Genomic DNA, 24,768 nt, shown 5'->3' with positions numbered 1-24,768 from the left:
CGGTTAAAAAACAAATCTTAGGAAGGGGAAAGCAGACAACAGTCAAGGTAAGCTACTTCCTTGTAGATTCTGGTTTTTATTTTACTTAAGTTTTATTTTTACTTAAGTAAGACTTGTTTGCATTTAATTATTTTTTTCCAGATTTAGTGCATTAGCATTATTAATCGCCACACACAAAGTAGTCAATTAAGGAAGAGTAACCTTGAATCATTTAAATCACTATTTTGGCAAAATAAAAAAAAATGAATTCCACGTAAGACCTGGTACAGGTATCAGGTAATGGTAGCTGTGCCAAAGGCAAAGCATTAACAAAGCAAGTACAAACCCGCCAAATAAAACAACCATTCAACTGTACCTTCTGAAGAACAGGTATAAGATTTCAGCTTTGCCGTGTTTTTTTTTTTTATGTGAAGTTTTGAATTTTATAGTGCATTTTAAAAGTAGGACTAGAGGCATGTTTATTTACACACACATGTTTTTATTAAATATTTTGTTGAACTATTTGACAAAGACAAATGTTAAAAAAGATTTTGATAGACTTTTACTTGAAGGTTATATATATTGTTATAAAATGCAAGTTGTGCATACACTATATTACCAAAAGTATTAGGACACCGCCTTCTAATGAACAGGTTTGACTATTTTAATAATTTCCATGAGTAGAAATCTTAATGTTTATGCATATAATGATATTCTAGGGAATTGTGTACTTTTAATTTTATAGCAACAGTTTGGACAGGACACTTTTCTATTCTAACATGACAATGCATCTGTGTATATAAGCAAGGTTCAAAAAGAAATGACTGACTGAGTCAGTGGTCTGCAGAAAGCAAAGTCCTAATTCCAGCTGAACACTCCTGGTGTGACTTTAAATGCAGACCTTGGGCCAAAAACTTACCACCAAACAAAATTGACTTGTACATACAGTAAATAGACAAAAGTATTGGGACACCCCCTTCTTTAGAACGGAAAAAGGCACTTCCAAAACTGTGGCAACAAAGATTGAAACATAATAAATGTATTTAAAAATTTTATATTTCCATCTCTGTTTCAACAGTTTTAGAAGTGTCTAAAATAACCGAGCCCATATATACAAGTCATTGATGTTTGGTGATGCGTTTTTGGCTCAAGGTTTGCATTTAAAGTCACATATGCCTTATACACATATGCATTGCCATGTTAGAATAGAAGTAAGGCCCTGTCCAAACTGTTGCTATAAAATTAGACGCACACATTTCCCTAGAATATCATTAGCCTATATGCTTTAACATTAAGGTTTATACAAATGGAAGTAGTCAACCTGTTTATTATTAGAGGGGGGTGTCCCAATACTTTTGCGAGAACTAGTGTATTTTACCATTTCACAAACATCGTTGTGATTAGAGTCCATATCAAATGCTTTTAGAATAGATCCACAATCTGACTGTTTTAAACGATTTTTTTTTTCTGGTTACATCAATGAATTTTAAAAATGTATATGTTATTTTCAGGGCTTCATCGGTCGAGGTTGATCTCGCGTACTCCAAATTGTAATTTTGTTTTCACCAAAACGCACAGTTTTGATCAAAATGCTTCAGTGTACTTTTAAAAGTGTTAAAACTTAAAAGTAATTGTATAAAAACAACTTGCGTCGCACGCTCTTATCAAACCCTCGCCCATTGCGTCGTTTCTGACATGGCATCGGCAGGGTTCCGCTTTCCGCAAGTGAGAAAAAAAAATAAAGATCCATTACCGGATGCGTTTAGTTTTGGTTTCTACTCAACTTGCTGTCAACCCGGAAAGAGGCTGCGCTCGGGGCACAGGGTTCGGCTTTCGGCGCGGAGCTTTCATCTGTTTTCACGGATAAATGAACGCACGTTGTGCGTGTATTGTGTTCTGAGAGAATAACCCACACACAGCAGAACGCGGGTGAGTCACCAGCCTTTGGGATTTTGGAAGTGAAGTAAGTTGATATTAGGTGTGGCAGTTACGCGCACTACCGACTTCCTCTCATACTCGTAATACCGTTTTCCATGGGATTTCATGAAAACCTGGTCCAGGTGGACCACACCTGAATCCACCTGTCATGGACCCTCTGGAAACTTGCTTTTGCTCTGCTTATGCTGGATTTACAGGAAAAAATTTACCTTAAACTTTTATAGTCATTGATTTATCAAGCTATGCTCAGCTCTACTATTTGTATCGCTTAGAAAAATTACTCTTTGTAAGTGTAGCCTTTATAAAATACATTTTAGTTATCTCATCACGAGCTACTGGAATAGTCCTGAATTTATTTTTCATAAGACGTGGGAACCCTGGATCCATTATTGACAGAATAAAGACATAATATATGTGTGTATATATAAATACACACACATACAGTATATATATTGAAAATATTTACATGTCTATATTTATTATATTTTATTTAGCCTATTTATTCATATAATTTGTATTAGAAATAAATATATTTTATATATATAATCATAAAAAAAATCTGAAATGTATATACACGTATTAAATTTATTTATATATACATAAATATACAAAGCACACATACATATATAATGTAAACGAAAACTTTTATTTATTTTTTATTTTAAATATGGGGGGGAAGTCGTGGTGTAATGGTTAGAGAGTTTGACTCCTAACCCTAAGGTTGTGGGTTTGAGTCTCGGGCCGGTAATACCACGACTGAGGTGCCCTTGAGCAAGGCACCGAACCCCCAACTGCTCCCCGGGCAAGTTTCAAGTTTTGTTTCAGTTTTGTTTCAAGTTAATTTATTTAAACAAGGGACCAAGAGTTATTTGTGAGATTGAGAGATTTATTGATTTTTTTAAATTATTGTTATTTATTAATTCATTTGTTTGTTTTGTAGATCTGGGACATGCCTTACCTGGACAGACAAAATCGGACCTGTGGATTCCTGGATATTGAGGAAAATGAGAACAGTGATAAGTTTTATCGGCGTTATTTTATCTTGGATACTCATGAGAATTTTCTCCTCTGGTATATGGACAATCCACAGGTATTGCTCTTTGTGTGCATTCAAGTTGCAGTATGGCTTTACAGATGATTTTCTTATTTACCTACACTCCAAACCTCAACTTTGCATTCTAAAAATTTTAATTCTGTAATTTTGCATAACGGTTTTTACCTGTTTCCTTTAAAAAAAAAAACAGAACTTACCTCCGGGAACGAAGTTTGTTGGAAGTTTACGACTCAGTTACATTTCAAAGGTATCAAATTCTACCGTAACATAAAAAGAAATACAAGACTTTTTTTTATAATTACTTATTTAGCTTTTGATTGAACTTGTTTGTAGGTTAATGAAGTATCAGTAAAGCAGAAACCAAAAGCAGAATTCTGCTTTGGTAAGTACATCAAATGGGAATGTTTTTTGTTGTTGTGGTTGTTTTTCTCCCCCACAGTATTAATAACTTACTTTTTTTTGTCTTTCAGTAATAAATGCATTGTCCAGACGGTACTTTCTGCAGGCCAATGATGCTATGGACTTGAAGGAATGGGTCATTGCTCTGAATAATGCCACCAAAATTACAGTATGTGGAGCTTTTTGTATACGCACTGTTGTTATGTATGGTGTTTTCTATGTTATATCCCATCCATATGCTAATAAAAATTACAAACCTGGACTTAATCCACAAATAAGCATTCTTAGTTAGAGCCTTTGCAACATCAGTTAGGAGATGAAAGATGAGATTATACTTTGATTAATGCAAAGTCATACAGAGTTGTATCTGAATAAACTAATGAAACTTTTAATCAGTACATATCTTTTTAAGGTTCCGAAAGCATCACCAGTGACCCAAAGCTCTGATGCCACAAATGTTTCAAACCCAAGTCAGTCAACATCTCGACAGGCGTATAAAACAGAAATTGTGGGAGGTGTGGTGGTGCACACGCCAGTCCAGCAGGTGACAGATTTGTATGCGTTCTTTATTCATCTATTTAATTGAGGGAAATATAAATATGAATCTGTTGTGTTTTTCTCAGAGCGATAATGAGGACGTCTTCACGAGTGAACTAGGATCACATGTTACTTTGAGGAGATGTCAGAGTGTGCGTCCAAATGTCATGAGGTCTGGCTATTGTGTCAAGCAAGGCAATGTGGTAAGACCAGTGTCTTGTCATATCAGTTGAGCAGAATCAGTTTTTGCCAATAATATGCCATAGATGTAGTTGTTAAAGGAATAGTTCACCCTCCATCCATCTGAGATGCAGCCTAGATGAGTTTGTTTCTTCATTGGAACATATTTGAATAAACATAGTATTACCAATGGATCCTCTGCAGTGAATGGGTGCGTCAGAATGAGAGTCAAAACAGCTGATAAAAACATCACAAAAATCCACAAGTGAACCACACAACCACAGTCCATCAATGATGTCTTGATAGGTAAAAAAAAAAAAAAAAAAAAAAGTGTTTGTTAGTAATCTGTTCAGATGAAGAAACTAAATAATCATCTTGGCCTTAGGATGAGTACATTTTCAGCAAAATTTTATTTTAATTTTGCATATTGTTGGGCCTGTTCAGTTCATAGTATCATTACATTATTTCTGTTAAATAAAATTGTGTACAATATGTAATTGGATCACCACTGAAAATCTGCAGTAGATACTTCTATAAAAATATGTAACAAGAATTTTGTTAGCACCACTATTAAAATGCATCATTTTTCAGAGGAAAAGCTGGAAGAGGAGGTTTTTTATTCTAGATGACCAAACTGTGAGCTACTATAAATCTGAAATGGTAAGAAGCTAGAATGATAAACTTTTTAAAAGAATGGAAATGATTCATTTATATAATGAACAGATATATAAACCAGTACTCTGTCTCTTTTTAGGATAAAGAACCTTTACGCAGTATTCGATTGCAGGATGTGCTGAAAGTTAATGAGTGTCTGGTGAAATCAGGGTGAGAACGCTGCCTTCTGTGTGTGTGTGTGTTTGAAAGAAGTTATTATTAGAAGTCATTATGCTCATAAGGCTGCTTATTATTATATGATTAAAAATACAGTAAAAACAGTAATATTATGACATATTACTACAATTTAAAATATCAGTATTCTATTTTAACATGTTTTAAAATGTAATTTATTCCTGTGATGCATAGCTGAATTTTCAGTAATCATTATTCCAGTTTTCATTGTCACATGATCCCTCAGAAATTATTCTAATATGCTGATTTGGTGTTCATATATATATATATATATATATATATATATATATATATATATATATATATATATATATATATATATATATATATATTATATATATATATATATATGTATAATATATACATATATATATATATATATATATATATATATATATATATATATATATATATATATATATATAATATATATATATATATATGTATAATATATACATGTATATATATATATATGTATGTTTATATATATATATATGTATATATATGTATATATATATGCATGTATATATATATATATGTATATATATATATATATATATATATATATGGATGTATATATATATATATGTATATATATATATATATATATATATATATATATATATATATATATATATATATATATATATATATATATATATGTGTATATATGTATGTATATATATATGTGTATAATATATATATATATATATATATATATATATAATATATATATATATATATATATATATATATATATATATATATATATATATATATATATATATATGAGCTTTAAAATGAAGTTTTTATCTGCTTTGTCGTACAAAAGGGGTTTTGTCATTAATTGTGTTGTTTGTTGTAGAGATCTGCTGTCTCGTGATAACCTTTTTGAAATCATCACCAATACCAGAACCTTCTACATCCAGGTAACTCTGGACTAAATTAATTTAGAATGATCCAGGCATCACTGATAAAGATAATAAATGAAAAAATAAATCATGTTGGTGTAGGTGGACCACATATTATTATGCACATGGTTCATCTCATTGACTAACATCCAGATCTGCTCTGCAGCTGTGTCAATGTATTTAAAGATCAACTGTTTTTTTTTAATCATCCTTGCATTAATGCTCTGTCACTCAAGCGAAACGTAAATAACTCATTATAAATGCTTTTCAAGTATGTGACAGGTGTTTATGTGGCTGCTGTACTGTTGAGCCATGTTGTAAATGCAAACGAGGCTTATGGAGATCTTTAATCCTTTATTTCATACAGCACACCTAAACAACTTGAAGTTAAAAATGTCAGCTTTACTCACTGTGTGTGTGTGTGTGTGTGTGTGTGTGTGTGTGTGTGTGTGTGTGTGTGTGTGTGTGTGTGTGTGTGTGTGTGTGTGTGTGTGTGTGTGTGTGTGTGTGTGTGTGTGTGTGTGTGTGTGTGTGTACAGACAGACACCCCAGAAGACATGAAAGGCTGGATCAAGGATATCTCCTCAAAAATTCAAGACTTTAGAGGACCAAGTAAGGTAAATATGTAAAGTGTTTAAAGTCATTGATCTTTCAGGTATTATTTATTCTTTCAGGTTTTAAATTATTTGTTTGGTTGTTTGTTATATTCAATGTTATTTCTCATACTTTTCAGATATTGTTTCCAAATGTAATTTTTTTTTAAATTGTTCAGTCAGGCAGTTTGCATTCCATTTGACTTATGAATATGTGACTCTCGACCACAAAACCAGTCATAAGTAGCATGGGTGTATTTGTTGCAAAAACCAAAAATACATTGTAAGGGTCAAATTTATCGATTTTTCTTTTATGCCAAAAATCATTAGGATATTAAGTAAAGATCATGTTCCATAAAGATATTTAGTAAATTTCGTACTGAAAATATATCAAAACTTAATTTTTGATGAGTAATATATATTACTATAATTTCATATTACTTCCACTGCTAATTTCCAAAAATTTACTCTTAAGACTGGTTTTGTGGTCCAGGGCCACATAGAATAAACAATTATAATAATTATAATTAAATATAAATATTACATTTTTATACTTCTAGACATCATCTATAATATTAACAACAATCCTAGCTTCTTTTACTAAATAATTTTTCAATTCTCTCCAAAAATTTGCATCTTAGGACAAATTAGTTCCCTTTTTTTCTTTTCTTTCTTTTTTTCTTTTTTTTTTTAAACAAATAGTACAAATAAGAATACATATTACTGTACATTTTAAGAGTGTATATATACATTCATATATATATATATATATATTATGTATATATATATGTGTGTGTGTGTGTGTGTACATTTTTTATAATTTTCTATTGTTCACACGTAGGCAGTTTTTCATTCCACTTGAGTTTGTGAATATAATAACAAGCAATCCTAATAATTACATTAAAAATGAATACTACATTTTTATCTCCATGCAACACAAAATGCATTACATCACATACACAATAAACAACAATTGTAGCTTCTTTTTATAAATGTTTAAGTTATCTCTCAAAAAAGTATCTTAGGACATTTCTAAAAAAACAACAACAACAACAAAAACAATAAATGAGCATTTCTGACCATAATCCTCTCTTGATTGACAGTTCCGCTCTTCCAGCAAAACCTTTTCTGCGCAGAGGAAGCCTCAGCTTGTGAAGTCCGTCTCCACTGTAGATTCGTGGCAGCCGTGGACCCCGGTGCCCAATCAGGAGAAGCATTCGAAGGAAGAGTGTCAGAGAGAAGGGCCGTACAGCTCTCTTCCCTCACTCTCACACATGGGCCACATCTTTCAGTCAACGACTCGACAGTCTCGACAGCGACACCATTCCCAGCCTCAACTCGCTCCCAGCGACACAGACTTTCCCGACAGTCTCGACAATCTCCGCTCCACTGATGTTTAGTTTGCTTTAATGGATACTGCTGGCCAGCACATGGATAGTGTTAGGATTTTAGCTTTTTGATTGTTGCTTTTCTTGTTTAGTGGTGCGCACACAAGTGCGTCAGTCATTGCAATGCTGCTCACTCACTCTAAAGGAATAGTTCCCTAATTTAGTTCCCAAATAGTACCCAAAAATCCTGTCATTATTTACTCAACCTCCTGTTATGCTCCGACAAGCAATGTATGGCAAGAATTGTGAACCGATTCTTCAAGCAGTCTTACTTTTTAAACAAAATACTATTTTAGGAACAAAAAAACTGGTTTGTAACAATATGTAGACAAGAATTTTCTAATTTTGGCTGAACTATTCCTTTAAAATAATGTGTCTTATGTATGAAGGAATGTAAAATGAGGAAGGATCATCTGGTGAAAAGACATTTCATGTGTTGTTTTGCTTTAATTAATTTCCCATGACATAAAGTGGGGTCTGAAAGTCTGAGACAACTTGTGAAATGCTTTTTTGTATTATATGATATGTTTATAATGATATTTTCAGCACACACACACAAAAAAAAAAAAATAATAATATGAGTGAATAGTTAAGATTCTTAGTATTTGGTAGATCCATCTTTTGCTTTAATGACAGCGGTACTTGAGCTGACATGAACTGATGAACATGTTATCCAGCAGGATTTAAGAATGTCCCAAAGAGCATCTTGTGCACTGCAATGAATATTTTGCTTTGTTTTACATCATAACTTTGTTTTTTTAAATATGAGATATTTACATTTCAAGATTTAAACACCTAAGTTTTCAATGTGGTCTCAAACTTTTGGACCTGCTTGTACACTTGAAAATGTCCTTGGTACGTGTGGTAGACTTCAGTCAAGGCATGTGGACTTATTTTGAAGACATTCTGTTTTCAATATCACTAATGAAGGCGCTTGAAGGATTAGGTCAACTTTGACTAGACAGACATTCTATAATGATTTTCGTGACTGAAAACATTTTAATATTGATTACTTTGAAATGCCTTAAAATGTTAATAGAATTATTTCTTTTGTTGTTGTGAATGGTACTGCATGTTGCCAAGTAGGCAATGTGTCTGTTGCTCTTGTACTTGTTTTTTATATATATATATTCGTCATTGTTAGATATGCATCATCGCTTTGCACATGAAATAAACCAGTCTTTGAAGGGAAAAAATGACAAGTCTGAAAAGTCTTTGCTCCTCCTGTCCAAAAAGCGTCGCTCTTTGACACTGAACCGAAAATTTTTTCAGGCTTGCGCGTGATTAAGCAGAGCTATCTCTGTCTGACCGTTTTCTCAAATCGTTCAGATATAAATATGCAATTTTTATAAAATAAAAAAAAATTCCTAATCGGTCACATTTTAAGAATGACATCATTCAGGTGTAAATTATCCTTCAGATTATGTCCGGCGCAATGTCACGTGATACATATGACTTTTCTCAGCGCTGATGAGAATGGACCAATCACAGACGCTTATTCGCCACAGCTGTTCAGTTGCTTTTGTAAACAGACTGCTGGTGCGACTTTACATTTATGTCAGATACCAGTCTTTCAAATTAACCTTTTTAAACTATCACGATTTTAAAAGAACAAATATATCCAATAAGACGAAAAAACACCCTCAGATTTGAATCTTGCCTAACGAGAATTCGTCTTTTTGAGCCACAATGCGCCCCCTGCATCACGACAGCTTTATGTCTCTAAACCTACAGCATCATTCGCCACAGAACTAAGATCAGGTGGAGTGTTTGTAAACTATGGCTGACCCTCGTGCCGTTTAGATATGTGACGCACGTATTCTAAGTTTATCCTCTTATAAAAAGGAGCAAATGATGGAATTTGAAATAACGCGCACAAGGCCTTCGCTCTTTGGTGACATTGGTAAGTTAACCTGCGGATGCTAGATGTCTGATCTGTTAAAGAGACTTGTTAGACTGCGAGTAACCAGCAGCCTCGTAATCATTTGACTCGGCAGGACAGAGTTCACTCTGAATGTATGACACGCTATCTTATATATTTGACTAGATCAAGGCTCGATGACAAATATTGCTGGCAGGACTGTAGTGTGATCACATGCTGTTTGGCCTTGAATCAGTCACCAATGACAATCAGGATCAGTGTGACCTGAGTCTACAGAAGGATGAGTCAGTTTCTGTGTCCTGCGGAAATGATCATCTACTGTGCAATCAAATGAATAAATCATTTAGACACCGTGACACTGTTACATTCCTTATAAAAACACTGACGATCAGGAGTGTTTGAAATGGCTAGTCCTAAACTTAATTTCCCAGAATGCTGTAGTTTGTAAAATGTCATTCAGTGTAACAATCTTGTCAGGCATATTTACAACAAAAATCAATTTATGACATATTAAAAGACTAATTACTTTCACCCTAAATATTATTAATGAGTTGTAATTTTACATTTTTAACATTTGCCACTATCCTAGGTTTTGCCCATTTGTTAGTGAGAATTTTTTACTAATTTAAAACACAATAAAATTTAGTATGCTCCATTATTCTTTTAGATATTTTAATATGTACACGTCAGAATAAGCATGTTGTTTGATTTTTTTGCATAAATATTGTGTTACACTGAATAACAATAAAACATTATTTCAACCAAATTTTGACATTTTATTCTCCAAAAACTTATTTGAAACCTTAAAAGTAGACACTTTACTTACATTTAATGTGCTTTCTATGGACATGAAATCACTTTTGTAAATACCTTTTGATGCGGACATCTTAACGTCTTTGTCCCACATATGAATATAAAATTACTTATATTTAAGTTGATGCAGACACCAAAATGGGAAAATTCCTTTTGGTGTCTAAATTTCACTTTATGTTACTGATGCATTATTTGAAAATCATTTATATGTACCATAAGCACCTAGCTATGTTTTGACGTTCTGTCTCTTTATTCTACCTGCAGCTCATGGCCTGGGGTTCTGGACCGATCGTTCGGCAGTGCATGAGGCCGCGGCTCAGGGCAGAGCTGTGCAGCTCCAAAAACTGATTGAGAACGGAGCATCTGTCAACATTGTGGCTGTGGACTCAATTACACCCCTGCATGAGGCCTGTATTCAGGGCCAGACACAGTGTGTGAAGCTGCTCCTAGATGCTGGAGCTCATGTAAGAATGTTCTCCATACTGCAGGCCTCATGAATCTGTCAGCGCATCGGTTGTTTATATTAGTTTCATTGTTAACAGGTTGATGCTCGTAACATTGACGGCAGCACTCCGTTGTGTGATGCCTGTGCTGCTGGTAGTCTGGAGTGTGTGAAGTTGCTGTTAGAACATGGAGCCACGGTAAATCCTCCCCTCTTCACCTTCTCTCCCCTGCACGAGGCCTGCATGGGCGGTAAGTGACCTGATGCTTAATGTAACACAGGGTCAGCGATTACATGGCTGTCAGGTGATTGAAGAAATTATTAATATATAATATTATATATAAAATTTAATCTAGAGTCACTTATGTATGTTTATTAGAGCTATCAACTCATTAAAAATAAATAATAATTTAAATTTGTTGTTGTTGTTATTATAATATTATTAAGTAATATTATATATAAGATAAAACCCAGGTTAATTTAAAACAAAAAGTCTGTTAACCCAGGAAGTATTATTATTATTATTATTATATCTAAAATTTTATCTAGGGTCATTTATGTATGTCTATTAGGGCTGTCAGCTGATTAAAAGAAATAATAATAATAATAATACATTTTATTACAATTATTTTGTTACATTTATTTTATATTTATTTTCTTATTATATTAATAATGTAATATTAGATCTAAAATTAGGGATATGCTGTTAGGGTATGTTCATTAGGGCTGCCAACTGATTAAAATAAATAATTATATATAACAATTATATAAAATATAGTATTTATATATATATATATATATATATATATATATATATATATATATATATATATATATATATATATATAGGTTTTTTAATGTGGGTGTCAACTGATTAAACGAAATATAATTAATGTATAATAATATATAATATACAGTAGTATTATATGTACAATTTAACCTAGGGTATGTATGTATGTTTATTACAGCTGTCAACTGGTTAAAAGAAATTATAATAAAATAATAATAATTAAAATAAATAATAATGTATTAATTAATAATAATAATGTAATAATTTATAATAATATATAATGTTATATCTAAAATGTAACCTGGAGTTGTTTATGTATATTTATTAGTGCCAGAACTGATTATTATTATTAATAGTAGTAGTATTAACATTATATTATTCTATTAATATTTAATTATATAATATAAAAAATATATTAATTATGATTATATTAATCATACACTGATTACATTTTAAGATTGATCACAAATAACCACATATATCAATATTTGATGAAAGAAAAACCTCAGATATTTTTTTGTCTGCCAGGTAACTCTAAATGTGTTCAGCTCATGATTGATGAAGGTGCGTTGATGGAAGCTCACGACTGTCACTTTGGCACTCCTCTGCATGTGGCGTGTGCAAGACAACATCTCGAGTGCGTCAAAGTCCTGCTCAACGCAGGTCAGTTTCTGCATTTACGTTTCTTTGTTATCTTTTATATTTGAAATTTGGTTAATGCATTGGCTATCTTGATTATCAGTGAGCAATATATTTTTTACAGCATTTATTAGTCTTTGTTAATACAATTGTTCATGTTAGTTCACAGTACATTAACTAATGGTAACAGAAACAACACTAGATTCTAAAAATCTTAAAATAAGATTATTAAATAATAAAGATAAATAAATGCTGCAGTATTGTTCATTGTGAGTTCATGCTACTAAAGTAGTTAACTAATGTGAACAAAATAGTAAGCTCACTGACTTAAAATGAGCATAAATCAAATCTTTTGTTCTTTCATTGTACCACGTAGTTAATTATGCTTCCAATGATGTCTGTGTATTCTTTTATGTATTTGATCCTGTTTTTAGGCGCAAATGTAAATGCTGCTAAACTTCACGAGACCGCACTGCATCATGCTGCCAAAGTGAAAAATCTGGAACTAATTGAGCTTTTGGTAGAATCTGGCGGAAATGTTTTCGCCAGAGACAACCTTGGAAAAAAGCCCATTCAGTACACCAGAGCCGGCTCAGCGCCTGCACTCTGCCTAGAGTTTTATGAATGTAAGTAGAAGTGCTTCGTTTATAAGTTTTGGATCTTGTATAATGATAAAAGAGTTGTTTTTTTTTTTTTTTTTTTGTAAAGGGGTCATATAATGAGATATCAAATATCCTTGTTTCTCAGAGATAAAAAGCTTAATTGTGAATGTTAAACACAGTGTAGCATTTGAAACATTCTTTTAAAGGGATACTCCACCCCAAAAATTAACATTTTGTCATTAATCACTTACCCCCATGTCGTTTCAAACCCGTAAAAGCTCTGTTCTTAAACACAATTTAAGATATTTTGTATGAAAACCGGGAGGCTTGAGACTGTCCCATAGACTGCCAAGTAAATAACAGTGTCAAGGTCCATAAAAGGTATGAAAGTCGTCGTCAGAATACTCAATCTGCCATCAGACGTGCAATCTGGGTTATATGAAGCAACAGGAACACTTTTTGTAACCGAAGAAAACAAAAATAACGACTTTATTCAACAATTCCTTTGTCAACAGTCTCCTCTGTGTCTCTCCACATCACTGTATGCTGTCAAAGCTGTATGCAAATCAAAGCTAAATGCATGTGGAAACAGTGCATCCTTGTGACACGGATAAAGTCGTTATTTTTGTTTTCTTTGCTTACAAAAAGTGTTCCTCATGTCGCTTCATATAACCCAGATTGCATGTCTGATGGCAGATGGAGTATTGTGACGATGACTTTCATACCTTTTATGGACCTTGACAACGTGATTTACTTGGCAGTCTATGGGACAGTCACAGGCCTCCCGGTTTTCATCCAAAATATCTTAAATTGTGTTCCGAAGATGAACGAAGCTTTTACGGGTTTGGTACGACATGGGGTTAATGACAAAATTTTCATTTTGGGCTGGAGTATCCCTTAAGCCCAACCAGACCATTTACTGAAACTAAACCACTAAAAAGAAGGGAAGCACAGCATGTTTTATTTTAAGCGTTAGAGAACAAGTGGAAAAGTAAAAAATAATAATAATATGACTCCTTTAAAGTCAGTGAATTGCAAGAATGAAATATGTTTTTTTTTTATTAGTTTGGCTAAAGCAGCAAATTAATCTTCCTGTTTGACATCTTCCAGCCACTCCTCTCAGTCTTCAACAGTTATGCAGAATTGCTTTCAGAAATGCCCTCGGGAAACAGGGGCTGGGGGTGTTGACTCAACTGGGCCTCCCAAACCGAATCATCAGTTTCCTGTCTTATTTACCAGCTCCTCCCCTGGAGCTCTTCCAGTCCTGACGATCTGCTCTGCTGAATGATGACCACGACAATGACTGTGTTTAAGAAAATGGAAGATTCCTTATTGTGAAGCGTAGCTACTGTAACAGCTGCACTCAGTATTTGTCACGTAGGTTTGATATTTTCCTGCTGTTACAGCAGTGAATCAGTCCAACAGACGACATGGACATTTGGTACGGATGCAGTTTACTGCCAAAATTCCTAGAATAATTGGACTTGGAAAGAAGCACCTTTCATGGTATTTTCTGTGTTGCTTCACATTTTGGTTGCTGACACATCATACAATGAGGCACAATAAGACAAAGAGCTTGTTTTCTTGCAATTAATCCAAATCATAATACTAGTTGTATAATTAACTTTCTTAATCTGCATTGTGTGATTTCATTTAAGTTATTAGATTTGTAAATACACTGTGTATGAAATAGTCTTATTTGAATTCAGTTTTATATAAATTATGCAAATTGTGTATATCGTAGCTTATTCTCATTTACATGTGTATAAAATATACATGAATATATTGTGCAAATGCTTTGTAAGTGAATGTTGTACATAGACTGTTTTAAAAATTTTGTTTTGGTTTTACTTCTGTTGTGACTTATTGAACTTAATTGTAACAGAAATTGTAATTTCTAAATTGCACACTATTACAGTTATGTTGTACTTGACCTGTGGTGAGAATTGACCAGACTTACTACTTACAAGGACACAATTGAATTGTTTGTTTTTTTGTTTTTGTTTTTTTTCAGTCACTGCTCTAAAGTCTTAATTTTGCTGCAGTTTGTGCATACTGATTATTTAAAGGTTTTATAATATATTTTGCTGTTTCTCTGCACTTTGCACAAATTCTCTATACAAGTCAGAAGCAAGTATCAAGTCATGTTAAAAAGAAGTGCAAAAATTAAAATTGTATTCCTATACTCACAGGAATGCTACTGTTACACTTTTATGATCTAATTTTTGCTTTTACATCATCAGACCAATTTCAGTGTTTGTAAACAGTGATGACCTTTTTTCTGGGCGGAGCCTATCTGGTGGCAGAAAATGAATTTTAACCACTGATCTATGTATGACTCTATTATATGTTCTCTATTATAGATCAGTGGTTTTAACCATGGTTTTAATGTAGCAGTCTAGTCAAGCCATGGAATAAAATAATAAAATAATATTTTTTTGACTTTTTTCTTGCGATTCTGAGATTATATTTCACAATTTGTGTTAGAAAAATCAACTCATCATTCTTTCTTTTTAGTTTATAATCCCACACTTCTGGCTTTTTTCCCCTCAGAATTGACAAACTCGCAATTGTTGACTTGAAGAAAGTTACAAAAAGTCCAAACTAGGAGATATAAACTTGCATTTGCAAGAAAAAAAGTCAGAATTGTGAGATAAAATTGGTAAATGTTATGTAAAATGTTATAGGTTTAAATAGTATTTCATGCATGTATTTCAACTGTAGGGCTAATGCAATATGTCCCCTATATGAATATTATATATACCTATTGTTTAAATCAAATGTATGCTTTAAAATAGGGTAATCATACCAGGTTTGATCCATAATCTGTCCGTTTAAACACCCTCCTCTAACTCCAAAATACTCCTATTACCACATTATAAAATAAAAAATATATTACCATCAATTGTTACCAGTGTTTATCCACAATAATAATTTGTTTTCTCTTATTCCATGGATTTTACCCGTTTCCCTCCAACTGTTCCCATTGTTTTTTTACACCACTATGCGCAAGCTGCAAGCTGCAAGTGACGTAACAGTAACGTCTACTCGAAACGGGTCTATTCTATTGCATCAACAACGGCAGGACTTTTATTTTGACATGATTTGTGGAACTCTGAAGCCGGAAGTCGCCGTGAATCGTAAAGTTCTGGGGGAAGCTGCTTGGTCAACTCTTGTACAAAACTTTGGTCAGACTTATTTAACTGCTGTTTCTACAAGCTGAATCTGTAGTCTCCTGAAGAATCCTGTTCGTACGGATTACGTGGCTTCCAGTAGAGTGTAAAGTGGCGTTTAAAGTGCCCCTCATGGCATTATTTTGGGCGAGAGAGCAGTAATTAGCAGAGCCCTGTTGATCAGATCAGCCAGAGGTCGCAGAACTGCAGTGTAAGCGGTGAGTTTCCTTCTCCACGCCTTACACACGCTCTTTATCGCGTTTATACCCGTCCTCGGCTGTTTACAATCATTTTCATCTGAACTGGCACTGTGGAGATTTTTAAACAGCTGATTTCCTTGTAAAGGCTGTGCGTCAAATCATAGTGATCTGTCTAAATACATTTCTCGTGATATTTTGTCTGTGCCAGGTGTTTACTGTTGATCAGCCTATTGGTTTTCTTTAGGGGTTTTGACTTAATTTGATCACAAACATAATATCTACACATGATAATCAGTGAAAGTATAAAAGCCACAAGCAAGCTACTGGGATGGTATGAGACTTTCAAACCAGTTTAAAGTGCATATATCTACCTAAAGCACAACCACAACTGTGTATAAAGGTGTCTTTTTTTTTTTTTTTTTTTTAACTAACCCTATGGCTGGTTAAAGTGTGTGACTTTATGTACAATACGAAAAAATGTAAGCAGTAGCATTATAAGGGAAACTATTCCTTTCTGAAAGACTTATATTTGTCCTCATCATGTAACTATAAGTTAGTGTATTTATAAAAATTGTTATTGTTTGGCAATTTAGGGATGTAACCAATAACTGTGAGCAGGTTGAAAATCGAATAAATATGTGAGGATTCAAATCGGTTGAGATGCTAAACAAATCGTGATTCATTTAGGGGTAGGATTTTATATGAATGCATGTCTGAGGGGAACATACTGTCTTTAGAAAAGTTAAGATGGTATTTTTACTTTTCATCTTGCCTCTGTAAAATGCATATTAAAGTTCATAAGTGCAGCGCTGATTTGTTTACAGCAGAAACCAAGGAAACGCTTTAAGCGCCACCTGCTGGCAGAGAGTGAATCTGCGTCTCATTCAGCTCATCTGCTGTTTCATGCAGATATTTTTATGTATAGTTTCACAAAACTGAAGTCAAACCATTCTGTTTTTGCTTCAGAATTTAGCAATTATACAATCTAATTTAGATTAAAAACTGCTCATGTTGCATCTATGCAGCATCTTTGTATGGTTCATGAGTAAATGCAGTGGTTGGCTCTAATTTTAAATGGAAAGAGCACAGACAAAGCCTTATTTTGTTTATATGAAGAGATTTATTTTATTTGTGTTACTTATTTATTCGATTTGGGGCTTGTTTTAAAATTTCAATTAAGTTTTGTTATTTACATTTACATTATATTAAAAAATTTTCATTTAGCAGACACTTTTATCCAAAGTGACTCACAAATGAGGACAATAGAAACAATAAAAACCAACAAAAGAGCAATAAAATGCAAGTGCTATATTAGTATATTATTATATTTCAATTTCACAAAGAGATGTGCAGCATTTTGTCTAAGCAATAATAAAAGGACACATTTAATTTATAATTTGTCTTAAATCTCAGTTTGTTTAATAAAATAAAATAAGTAAATTGTGAATCGAATATAATCGTGAAATCAAAATCATGAATCAAATTGTGAGTTGAGTGAATCATTACATCCCTAGAAGCAATCAAAACCAAAAAAAAAACAATAATATGCAAGTGCTATATTAGTTTATTATTATTATATTTAAATTTCACAAAGAAATGTGCAGCATTTTGTCCAAGCAATAATAAAAGGACGCATATACATTTATTATTTATAATTTGTCTTAAATTTCAATGTGTAAAAAAATAAATTGTGAATCGAATCGAATTGTGAAATCAAAATTGTGAATTGTGAGTTGAGTGAATCGTTGGCATTATGTAGTTGCTCTAGAGTTTTCCAGTTAAAGTCAATGTGATTTTCTGTTCATTATTTATGGAAGCCTTTTTCCACCATAGTCTAAAACACAAAAAAGGTAACTGCATCTTTTTATCTCACAGTTCTGCCTTTTTTCTCACATTTCTGAATTTATATTCACAATTCAGACTTTTTTCTCTAAATTCTGAGTTTATATCTCATAATTCTTTTTTTTTCTGCCACGGAATTTAAAAGAAAAGGTACTTGCAACTTATCTTACGATTCAGATTTTTTTTATATGAACTGTTTAGTTTATAAGCAATCTCACAATTATATTTCATAATTCCGAAATTCTGCCTCTAAATTGTGCAATTCAACCTTTTGGCACAATTACCTTTTAAATGTGTTTTTTTTTTTTTTTTTTGTTATTGTTGTTTTTTGTCCCATTGCAGAAACAAGCTTCCATAGTTCACAATCAATTTTACTTCTGTAATGTGTGCTTTACTTTTATATCCGGGCTGAATGTGAGTTTGCTTGTTGGCTGTTGGTTAACATTATCCAATTGGCCACACAGTGACGTCAGTGGAAAAGGGAAAGTTGTTGAAGAGGAAGAGCATGTAATTTAATTTTGAGTCTTTTTTTTTTTTTTTTCTTCTTTAGATCCATGTGCTCAGATGCATAGTTTACAACTTTGATTAAACATGCATGTGTAATATCCTAAATTGCTGACAGTAAAAAAGATGTTCTGAGCTAAAATAAGTGTCTCAGGTTTAGGTTGAGAGAGTAAAATGTCAAGTAAACAGCTCCGTGGTCGGTGACCTCTGCTTCTCTCTCAGGTTAATGTCTTTTCCTGGCTGTACTCTGAGAATGACTTTGACATTTAGCCATTCTATAAATAGATTGTAGGGATAATGTTTGCAGAGCGGGGTGCTTTCTTACAGAAACTGTTATTACTGTCGTGATGTCAGTGGTCACATGACAGAGGAGAAATTGCTGAATAGCCTCCAGTAGGAGTCATAAAAATGAGAAGGTACATAAGACAACATTATATTATTGATTGTGCAACATGCTTTTAATTCACTGTCTGTAAGCTCTCAGTCACCCAGACAACTGCTGAAGCCTGCATAAAGCTTGCATGCATGGGTGGTGTTGTCAAGTCCTGAATGAACCATGTTGCTGTTTTAATTCATTTGTTGATTCATGATTAATTTTTTGCTTTGGTTGTATATCATTTTGCCCTTTTTTTGGTATGTTTTATGTTTGACATTTTCTGTGAAACTTTTATACGGTCATCTTGTCCAGGATTCCCTGGAAGAAGAGATTTTCTTTTATCTCAATGGGACATTTCTGGAAAAATAAAGGATAAATAACAATTAATAAATCAAGTGGAGCATGTTACTTTTCTTAACGCTTTTAGAGATGAGTCGACTGAACTAATCATGATTTTGATTACATGTTACAGCATTCAAAAGTTTGGGGGTAAGTGCAATTATATATATATATATTACTTATTTCAGTGAGTATGAGTATAATATTTCTGTTTCAAATAAATGCTGTCCATCAAAGATATGTCAAGTTTCCAAAAAAAAATTAAGCTGCACAACTGTTTTTAACTTTTTTTTTTTTTTTTTTTTTTTTTTTTTGAGCAGCAAATCAGTATATTAGCAATTGAGCATATATATATATATATATATATATATATATATATATATTATATATATATATATATATATATATATATATATATATTATATATATATATATATATATACTGTATATTTATTTCTAAAGATTCTGTGACATTGACTGGAGTAATGATGCTGAAAATTCAGCTTTGCATCACAGGACTATAGGCCTAAATTACATTTTAAAACATATTACAATTGACAGCTATTATTTTAAGTGGTAATTATATTTCACAATAGTACTGTTTTTATACTGTATTTTTGATAAGATGTGAATCTTTGGAGAATGCAAGGCTTCTTTGAAAAACCAACCCCAAACTTTTAAATGCTAGTGTATTTTATTACTCTGATAATCTCTCTCTCTCTCTCTCTCTCTCTCTCTCTCTCTCGATTTAGGCAAAAATGATTACATTGCCAAACCAGTATACAAACACAGAAAATGTTTTATTTGGGATATTTATTTGTATGTCAATCTGTTTGTGAGTACTAAAGTGTTATTAATATATGCTTGTGCATTCTCTCTGTCTCTCTCTCTCACAGGTGGTCTCTCAGGACTGTAAGATGACGGAGTATAAGTTGGTTGTTGTGGGAGCAGGTGGTGTTGGGAAGAGTGCTTTAACCATCCAGCTCATTCAAAATCACTTTGTGGATGAATATGACCCTACTATTGAGGTACATAATTACTTACACTGTCAAAGCTGTTATTCCTGTGATGCAGAGCTGAATTTTCAGCATCATAACTCCAGTCTTCAGTGTCACATGATCCTTCAGAAATCATTCTAATATATGCTGATTTGGCACTCAAGAAACATTTCTTATTATTACTAGCATTGAAAAGAATGGTGCTGCTTAATATTTTTGTAACGATAAAAAAAAAACAAAAAAAAAAAACTAAAGAACAGCATTTGTTTGAAATTTTGTAACATTATAAATGTCCATGACCCTAAATTTTTGAACGTGAATATATTAGTGGACTTTTCACATTTGACATTTAACGGATGACCATCACCATTTGGGAGGTCATTTGTCATCATGACCTGCATTGAATATGTAATTAGATTAGGATATATATCCGTCCATTACTCTAATGTTTAGTTTGATTCATGTAATCATGAGACTGTCAGGCTCTATGCAGATTTCCAGTGCTGATCATGTCCGTGTCTTCAGGACTCTTACAGGAAGCAGGTGGTGATTGACGGTGAGACGTGTCTGTTGGACATCCTGGACACTGCAGGTCAGGAAGAGTACAGCGCAATGAGGGACCAGTACATGAGGACAGGAGAGGGTTTCCTCTGTGTCTTTGCCATAAACAACCTCAAATCCTTCGCCGATGTGCATTTGTACAGGTCCGTACGCTGATGAAAGGGCTTTCACTTGTACGTTATGAATCATCTGGATTTTAAAGAGGTCATGACATGGATTTTTTTATTATTATTATTATTTTAATATGTTCCTTGAGGTTTACTTATAATGTTAATAAAGACTTTTTGCACAAAAAACAAATAAATATGTGGGAAAATGATTATTTTCAACCCTCATTCTGACCCTCTGTCTAAAATGACCTGTTTTTAAGGGGTGTGTCAGTAATCAGCCACTGTTATGACTGGCTAACGTCATTGCATAGGAAATAGTATCAATGCCCCCTCGCTATTGGATGTGAGTTTTGACAACATAATCAAAATAAAATGGTAATTTCCTGACAAAGCATTATGTAATCATTTACTTATAGATTGATTCAGCTGCAGTGAGATCTAGTACCGCTTCATCTTTCAACTCATGTTTCTTTGTGAAGTCTCCATGACACTGTGCCTTGTTTACAAAACAAAATGCTCTAAACAGTTCTCTGACACGATCAGGCATGCCATTAAAAATAAACTATCCACTTGTTCCTTACGCTGGGATCCTTCTGATATCTGTACAAAGACGCGAACAAGCTATTTAAACCAAACGCATCAAAGTGAACTCGAGCGTGGAGTGTCTCTGAAAGCGAAACATGCATCTGTATACTATATCCAGTGTAGACAAGATAGCGGCAGTGATTGTAATTTCTGTTTGCTTTTGTCATATCGCGTAATCAAGTGTCAGCCGTCTGAACGCTAGTGGGCGGGGCCTATGGTGAGAAGGATTGTGGCTTTTATGCAAATGTTTGCAGCCCTGTGACATCATCATGCCCTCTCAGATCCGAATGAGCTGTTTTTGGAGCTTGATGAAATAAATGCTTTGTTAATAATGAGGAGGGTTTTTTTTTTAAGCTATGAAACTTACAGAATGTTTAAATGGTACAAAGACCTCCTATGTGCCTCCTATTTTGATTTCTCATGTCATGACCCCTTTAAGCAGTGGTAACACAAGTGGATGAAGTGCAAAACATCTCAATAATGTCATAATTTCTGTTATAAATATGGCGTGTTTTTAATGTGTTTTCCACAAAGTCTATAATATGGTAATGTGCTTTTAGAGAACAGATCAAGCGCGTGAAGGACTCGGATGATGTTCCCATGGTCCTAGTGGGGAACAAGTGCGATTTGGCCAGAACGGTGGACACCAAGCAAGCTCAGGAACTTGCCAGAAGCTACGGCATTGAGTTTGTAGAAACTTCAGCCAAGACCAGACAGGTGGGCAAAGACTGTTCGTCAGTTCTCTGCTTTGTTTCTCTGCTTTTCATGAAACAGTTTGTGTATTAGTGTAGCTTGCTTATATTCACTTCATTGTCAGGTGATTGCTTTTACTTTAATATCAAACCAAGCATATCTCTTCAATGCTGAAAAATATCCTTTGTCTATTTTCTGTTTTTCAGGGAGTTGAGGATGCTTTTTACACCCTCGTCCGTGAGATCCGACATTATCGCATGAAAAAGCTCAACAGCAGAGAAGACAGGAAGCAGGGCTGTCTGGGCGTGTCCTGTGAAGTCATGTGACTGCACTGTCCCCCTTTGTTTTTTGTTTTATTAGCAGTTTGTTGGCCAGGCAGCTGGACGCCTCGTGACTGCGTGTGTGCAGAGTTCGCCCCCTGCTGGCTGAAAGGGATTCATGCACAACTGGTCATCTTTCCTGTTGGCCTGCTGTAATAGAAAAATGAGGCCATTGGACATTTACGTGTTTCAACAGAGGCTCGTTTGTCTCATTTAGTACTTGGGTTTTCCCTGTTCATTGGGAAGAAAAATGTAAACGGGCATTGAGTTCTTCTTTCTTGACTTCTGATCTGTTATGAACACAACAGCACATTGGCGTTGATGAGAATAAATTCTAAATTGCAAAAGGGTGCATCTCATAAAAACATGCCCACGTTTCACCACAAAATTGAAAGAATTAAGAAATTATGTTTTGAAGCTTTTTTAACGTTTTAACATTTTTATGGACATCCCTCCCTGAAATTCTCATCTTAATGCATCCAAATGTTTTATTTGTAATTCCTGTTATTCTCATTGGTGATACCCATTGTTGTGATGCAGTACATTTTACTGTAATATGATGCTTTCTTTTAATAGGCCTAAATATACTATGACGCATAAATAGTTTTTTCTGAGAATTAGGGGGAGATGTGCTTAGTTGTCAACAAATATGTGACAAAAATGCAAAAACTCGTAATAGTCCTATAAATAGTTTTAATATTGTTTACCCAAAATGTAATTTTGTATTCGTTCTTTTGATTTTTATGGTGAAACCTGGACCTGTTCTTAGCAGTTTTTTTTTTTTTTTTTTTTTGAGATTCACCCAAGTATGTTTTAATTACAAGAAGTTCATAGACAAGAGAATGAATTGGGTTTTTAAATGGTATTTAAATTGGGATTAAGGTAATATAAAACTATCCCCATTTATCTTCAAATAAAAGTTGTGTTTAGTTCTTTTTTAAACGTTTCAAAAATCTTTGACCTGAGAAGAGAGAACATGAAATGCCCGCAGGTTCAATGCTCAGGAATACTGTGAATGCAGAAGATCTTCAGAAATGTATGGGAATATTTCTATTTCTTTCGTTCCCTTTTATCTTTCTTTTCCTCATTTTTATTTTTTGTTGTAGCCAAAGAGTTTTAGCATTTACGTTTACCATTTTGTCTTATATACTGTAGTTCAATTCAGTCTAGAGTTTCTTTTATCCTCTTTGGTCTCAGATGTTAATTGTATATTTTGACATATAATACATAATGATTAGAATGATTTGGTTTGGATACAGAAAAGCCAATCAGATTTCAAGCATGGGATGTGATGGATCTTACTTAAAGGGCCTTTTGAATCATGGTGCTGCTGGTGTACATGCCAAATCTGTGTGCCACCTTCTGCCTCCTGTATAGCATGACATCTTTTAGCCCATGTTAAATAATGTCTTAAATCTTCAAATGAAAGCTGTAAAAATGCATCTAGTTGGGATTTTAACAGACCACAATAAGGTTTGCCGCGATGTTTATTTTCAAGTCTCTTCTTGAAAGCCACTAAAGGTTTATCAAGAAGTTAAAACTATTATTGGTGTTGACCGTCATGTTATTTATAAGGCATTTATATGAACCTGTGCCTGATTTCATTAACAGTGAAATCTGAAAACATGTTCCCATTAATCGTACTGTGTTTGCGTTTGGCCTTCTGTCTTTGCTTTAACAGAGGCAGGATGTTTTCTATAAAATACAAACTAAGGTTGCCATTACATTAACAATCCTTTCTTTTTCAGCTATATGAAAACTTGATTTATGATGTATTTTGCAGTTTTAGCACAATTTATTAGTATCTCAGACTTTCTTTAATCAGAAAATTATGTGAAAAACATTTCATGTCTTTTTGGGGGGGAAATATTAATGTGTATTGGATGTTTAATGTGCCTATCATATTACAAGTTTTACCAGTAAATTAATTGAAAACTAAGCATATTGTGTGTATTTCTCCTACATATCCATGGATGGATGTGTGTGTGTGTATAAATACTTGCATAATATCACTCTGTCCCATGTGTGAGCTTGTCACTTGAACTTGTCTGTCTGTTAAAACTTAAAATAG

General features: G+C 33.4%; 3 protein-coding genes across 4 annotated transcripts; all 3 read left to right on the top strand.

Moving 5' to 3' along the window:
• Positions 1-1,289: 1,289 nt before the first annotated feature.
• Positions 1,290-9,024, top strand: LOC109084688 (pleckstrin homology domain-containing family A member 2-like). Of its 2 annotated transcripts, none has more exons than XM_042729401.1 (12): positions 1,290-1,942; positions 2,858-3,007; positions 3,162-3,218; positions 3,305-3,353; positions 3,442-3,539; positions 3,783-3,914; positions 3,994-4,110; positions 4,679-4,747; positions 4,842-4,912; positions 5,802-5,865; positions 6,387-6,464; positions 7,544-9,024. In XM_042729401.1, the coding sequence occupies exons 2-12, from the start codon at positions 2,867-2,869 to the stop codon at positions 7,838-7,840; spliced, it is 1,173 nt and encodes a 390-aa protein (XP_042585335.1). In that variant the 5' UTR covers positions 1,290-1,942; positions 2,858-2,866; the 3' UTR covers positions 7,841-9,024. The 2 variants fall into 2 exon arrangements, with proteins under 2 accessions (XP_042585335.1, XP_042585333.1); XM_042729399.1 differs by having other exon boundaries at positions 1,292-1,908.
• Positions 9,025-9,340: 316 nt separating this feature from the next.
• LOC109084681 (ankyrin repeat and SOCS box protein 13-like) lies at positions 9,341-15,202 on the top strand. The gene is made up of 6 exons (XM_042729396.1): positions 9,341-9,731; positions 10,788-10,987; positions 11,066-11,216; positions 12,284-12,418; positions 12,829-13,020; positions 14,107-15,202. Exons 1-6 carry the CDS (start codon positions 9,680-9,682, stop codon positions 14,262-14,264), a joined length of 888 nt encoding a protein of 295 aa, XP_042585330.1. The 5' UTR covers positions 9,341-9,679; the 3' UTR covers positions 14,265-15,202.
• Positions 15,203-16,101: 899 nt separating this feature from the next.
• Positions 16,102-24,636, top strand: LOC109084682 (GTPase NRas-like). Its single transcript, XM_019099347.2, has 5 exons — positions 16,102-16,387; positions 20,327-20,458; positions 20,954-21,132; positions 22,245-22,401; positions 22,584-24,636. The coding sequence occupies exons 2-5, from the start codon at positions 20,348-20,350 to the stop codon at positions 22,701-22,703; spliced, it is 567 nt and encodes a 188-aa protein (XP_018954892.1). The 5' UTR covers positions 16,102-16,387; positions 20,327-20,347; the 3' UTR covers positions 22,704-24,636.
• Positions 24,637-24,768: the final 132 nt, after the last annotated feature.

The sequence above is a fragment of the Cyprinus carpio genome, chromosome B8 (assembly GCF_018340385.1).
Source record: "Cyprinus carpio isolate SPL01 chromosome B8, ASM1834038v1, whole genome shotgun sequence".
Taxonomy (NCBI): Eukaryota; Metazoa; Chordata; class Actinopteri; order Cypriniformes; family Cyprinidae; genus Cyprinus; species Cyprinus carpio.
This window is presented reverse-complemented; position numbering and strand designations above follow the sequence as displayed.

Excerpts from the sequence above, each read along its gene's own strand:
- LOC109084688 (XM_042729401.1), top strand. The coding sequence starts at position 2,867 with ATGCCTTACCTGGACAGACAAAATCGGACCTGTGGATTCCTGGATATT. Across the intron at positions 3,219-3,304 it reads GACTCAGTTACATTTCAAAG|GTTAATGAAGTATCAGTAAA; the intron begins GTATCAAATTCT and ends ACTTGTTTGTAG. Across the intron at positions 4,748-4,841 it reads GCTACTATAAATCTGAAATG|GATAAAGAACCTTTACGCAG; the intron begins GTAAGAAGCTAG and ends GTCTCTTTTTAG.
- LOC109084681 (XM_042729396.1), top strand. The coding sequence starts at position 9,680 with ATGATGGAATTTGAAATAACGCGCACAAGGCCTTCGCTCTTTGGTGAC. Across the intron at positions 9,732-10,787 it reads TTCGCTCTTTGGTGACATTG|CTCATGGCCTGGGGTTCTGG; the intron begins GTAAGTTAACCT and ends TTCTACCTGCAG. Across the intron at positions 10,988-11,065 it reads TCCTAGATGCTGGAGCTCAT|GTTGATGCTCGTAACATTGA; the intron begins GTAAGAATGTTC and ends CATTGTTAACAG.
- LOC109084682 (XM_019099347.2), top strand. The coding sequence starts at position 20,348 with ATGACGGAGTATAAGTTGGTTGTTGTGGGAGCAGGTGGTGTTGGGAAG. Across the intron at positions 20,459-20,953 it reads AATATGACCCTACTATTGAG|GACTCTTACAGGAAGCAGGT; the intron begins GTACATAATTAC and ends CCGTGTCTTCAG. Across the intron at positions 21,133-22,244 it reads GCCGATGTGCATTTGTACAG|AGAACAGATCAAGCGCGTGA; the intron begins GTCCGTACGCTG and ends ATGTGCTTTTAG.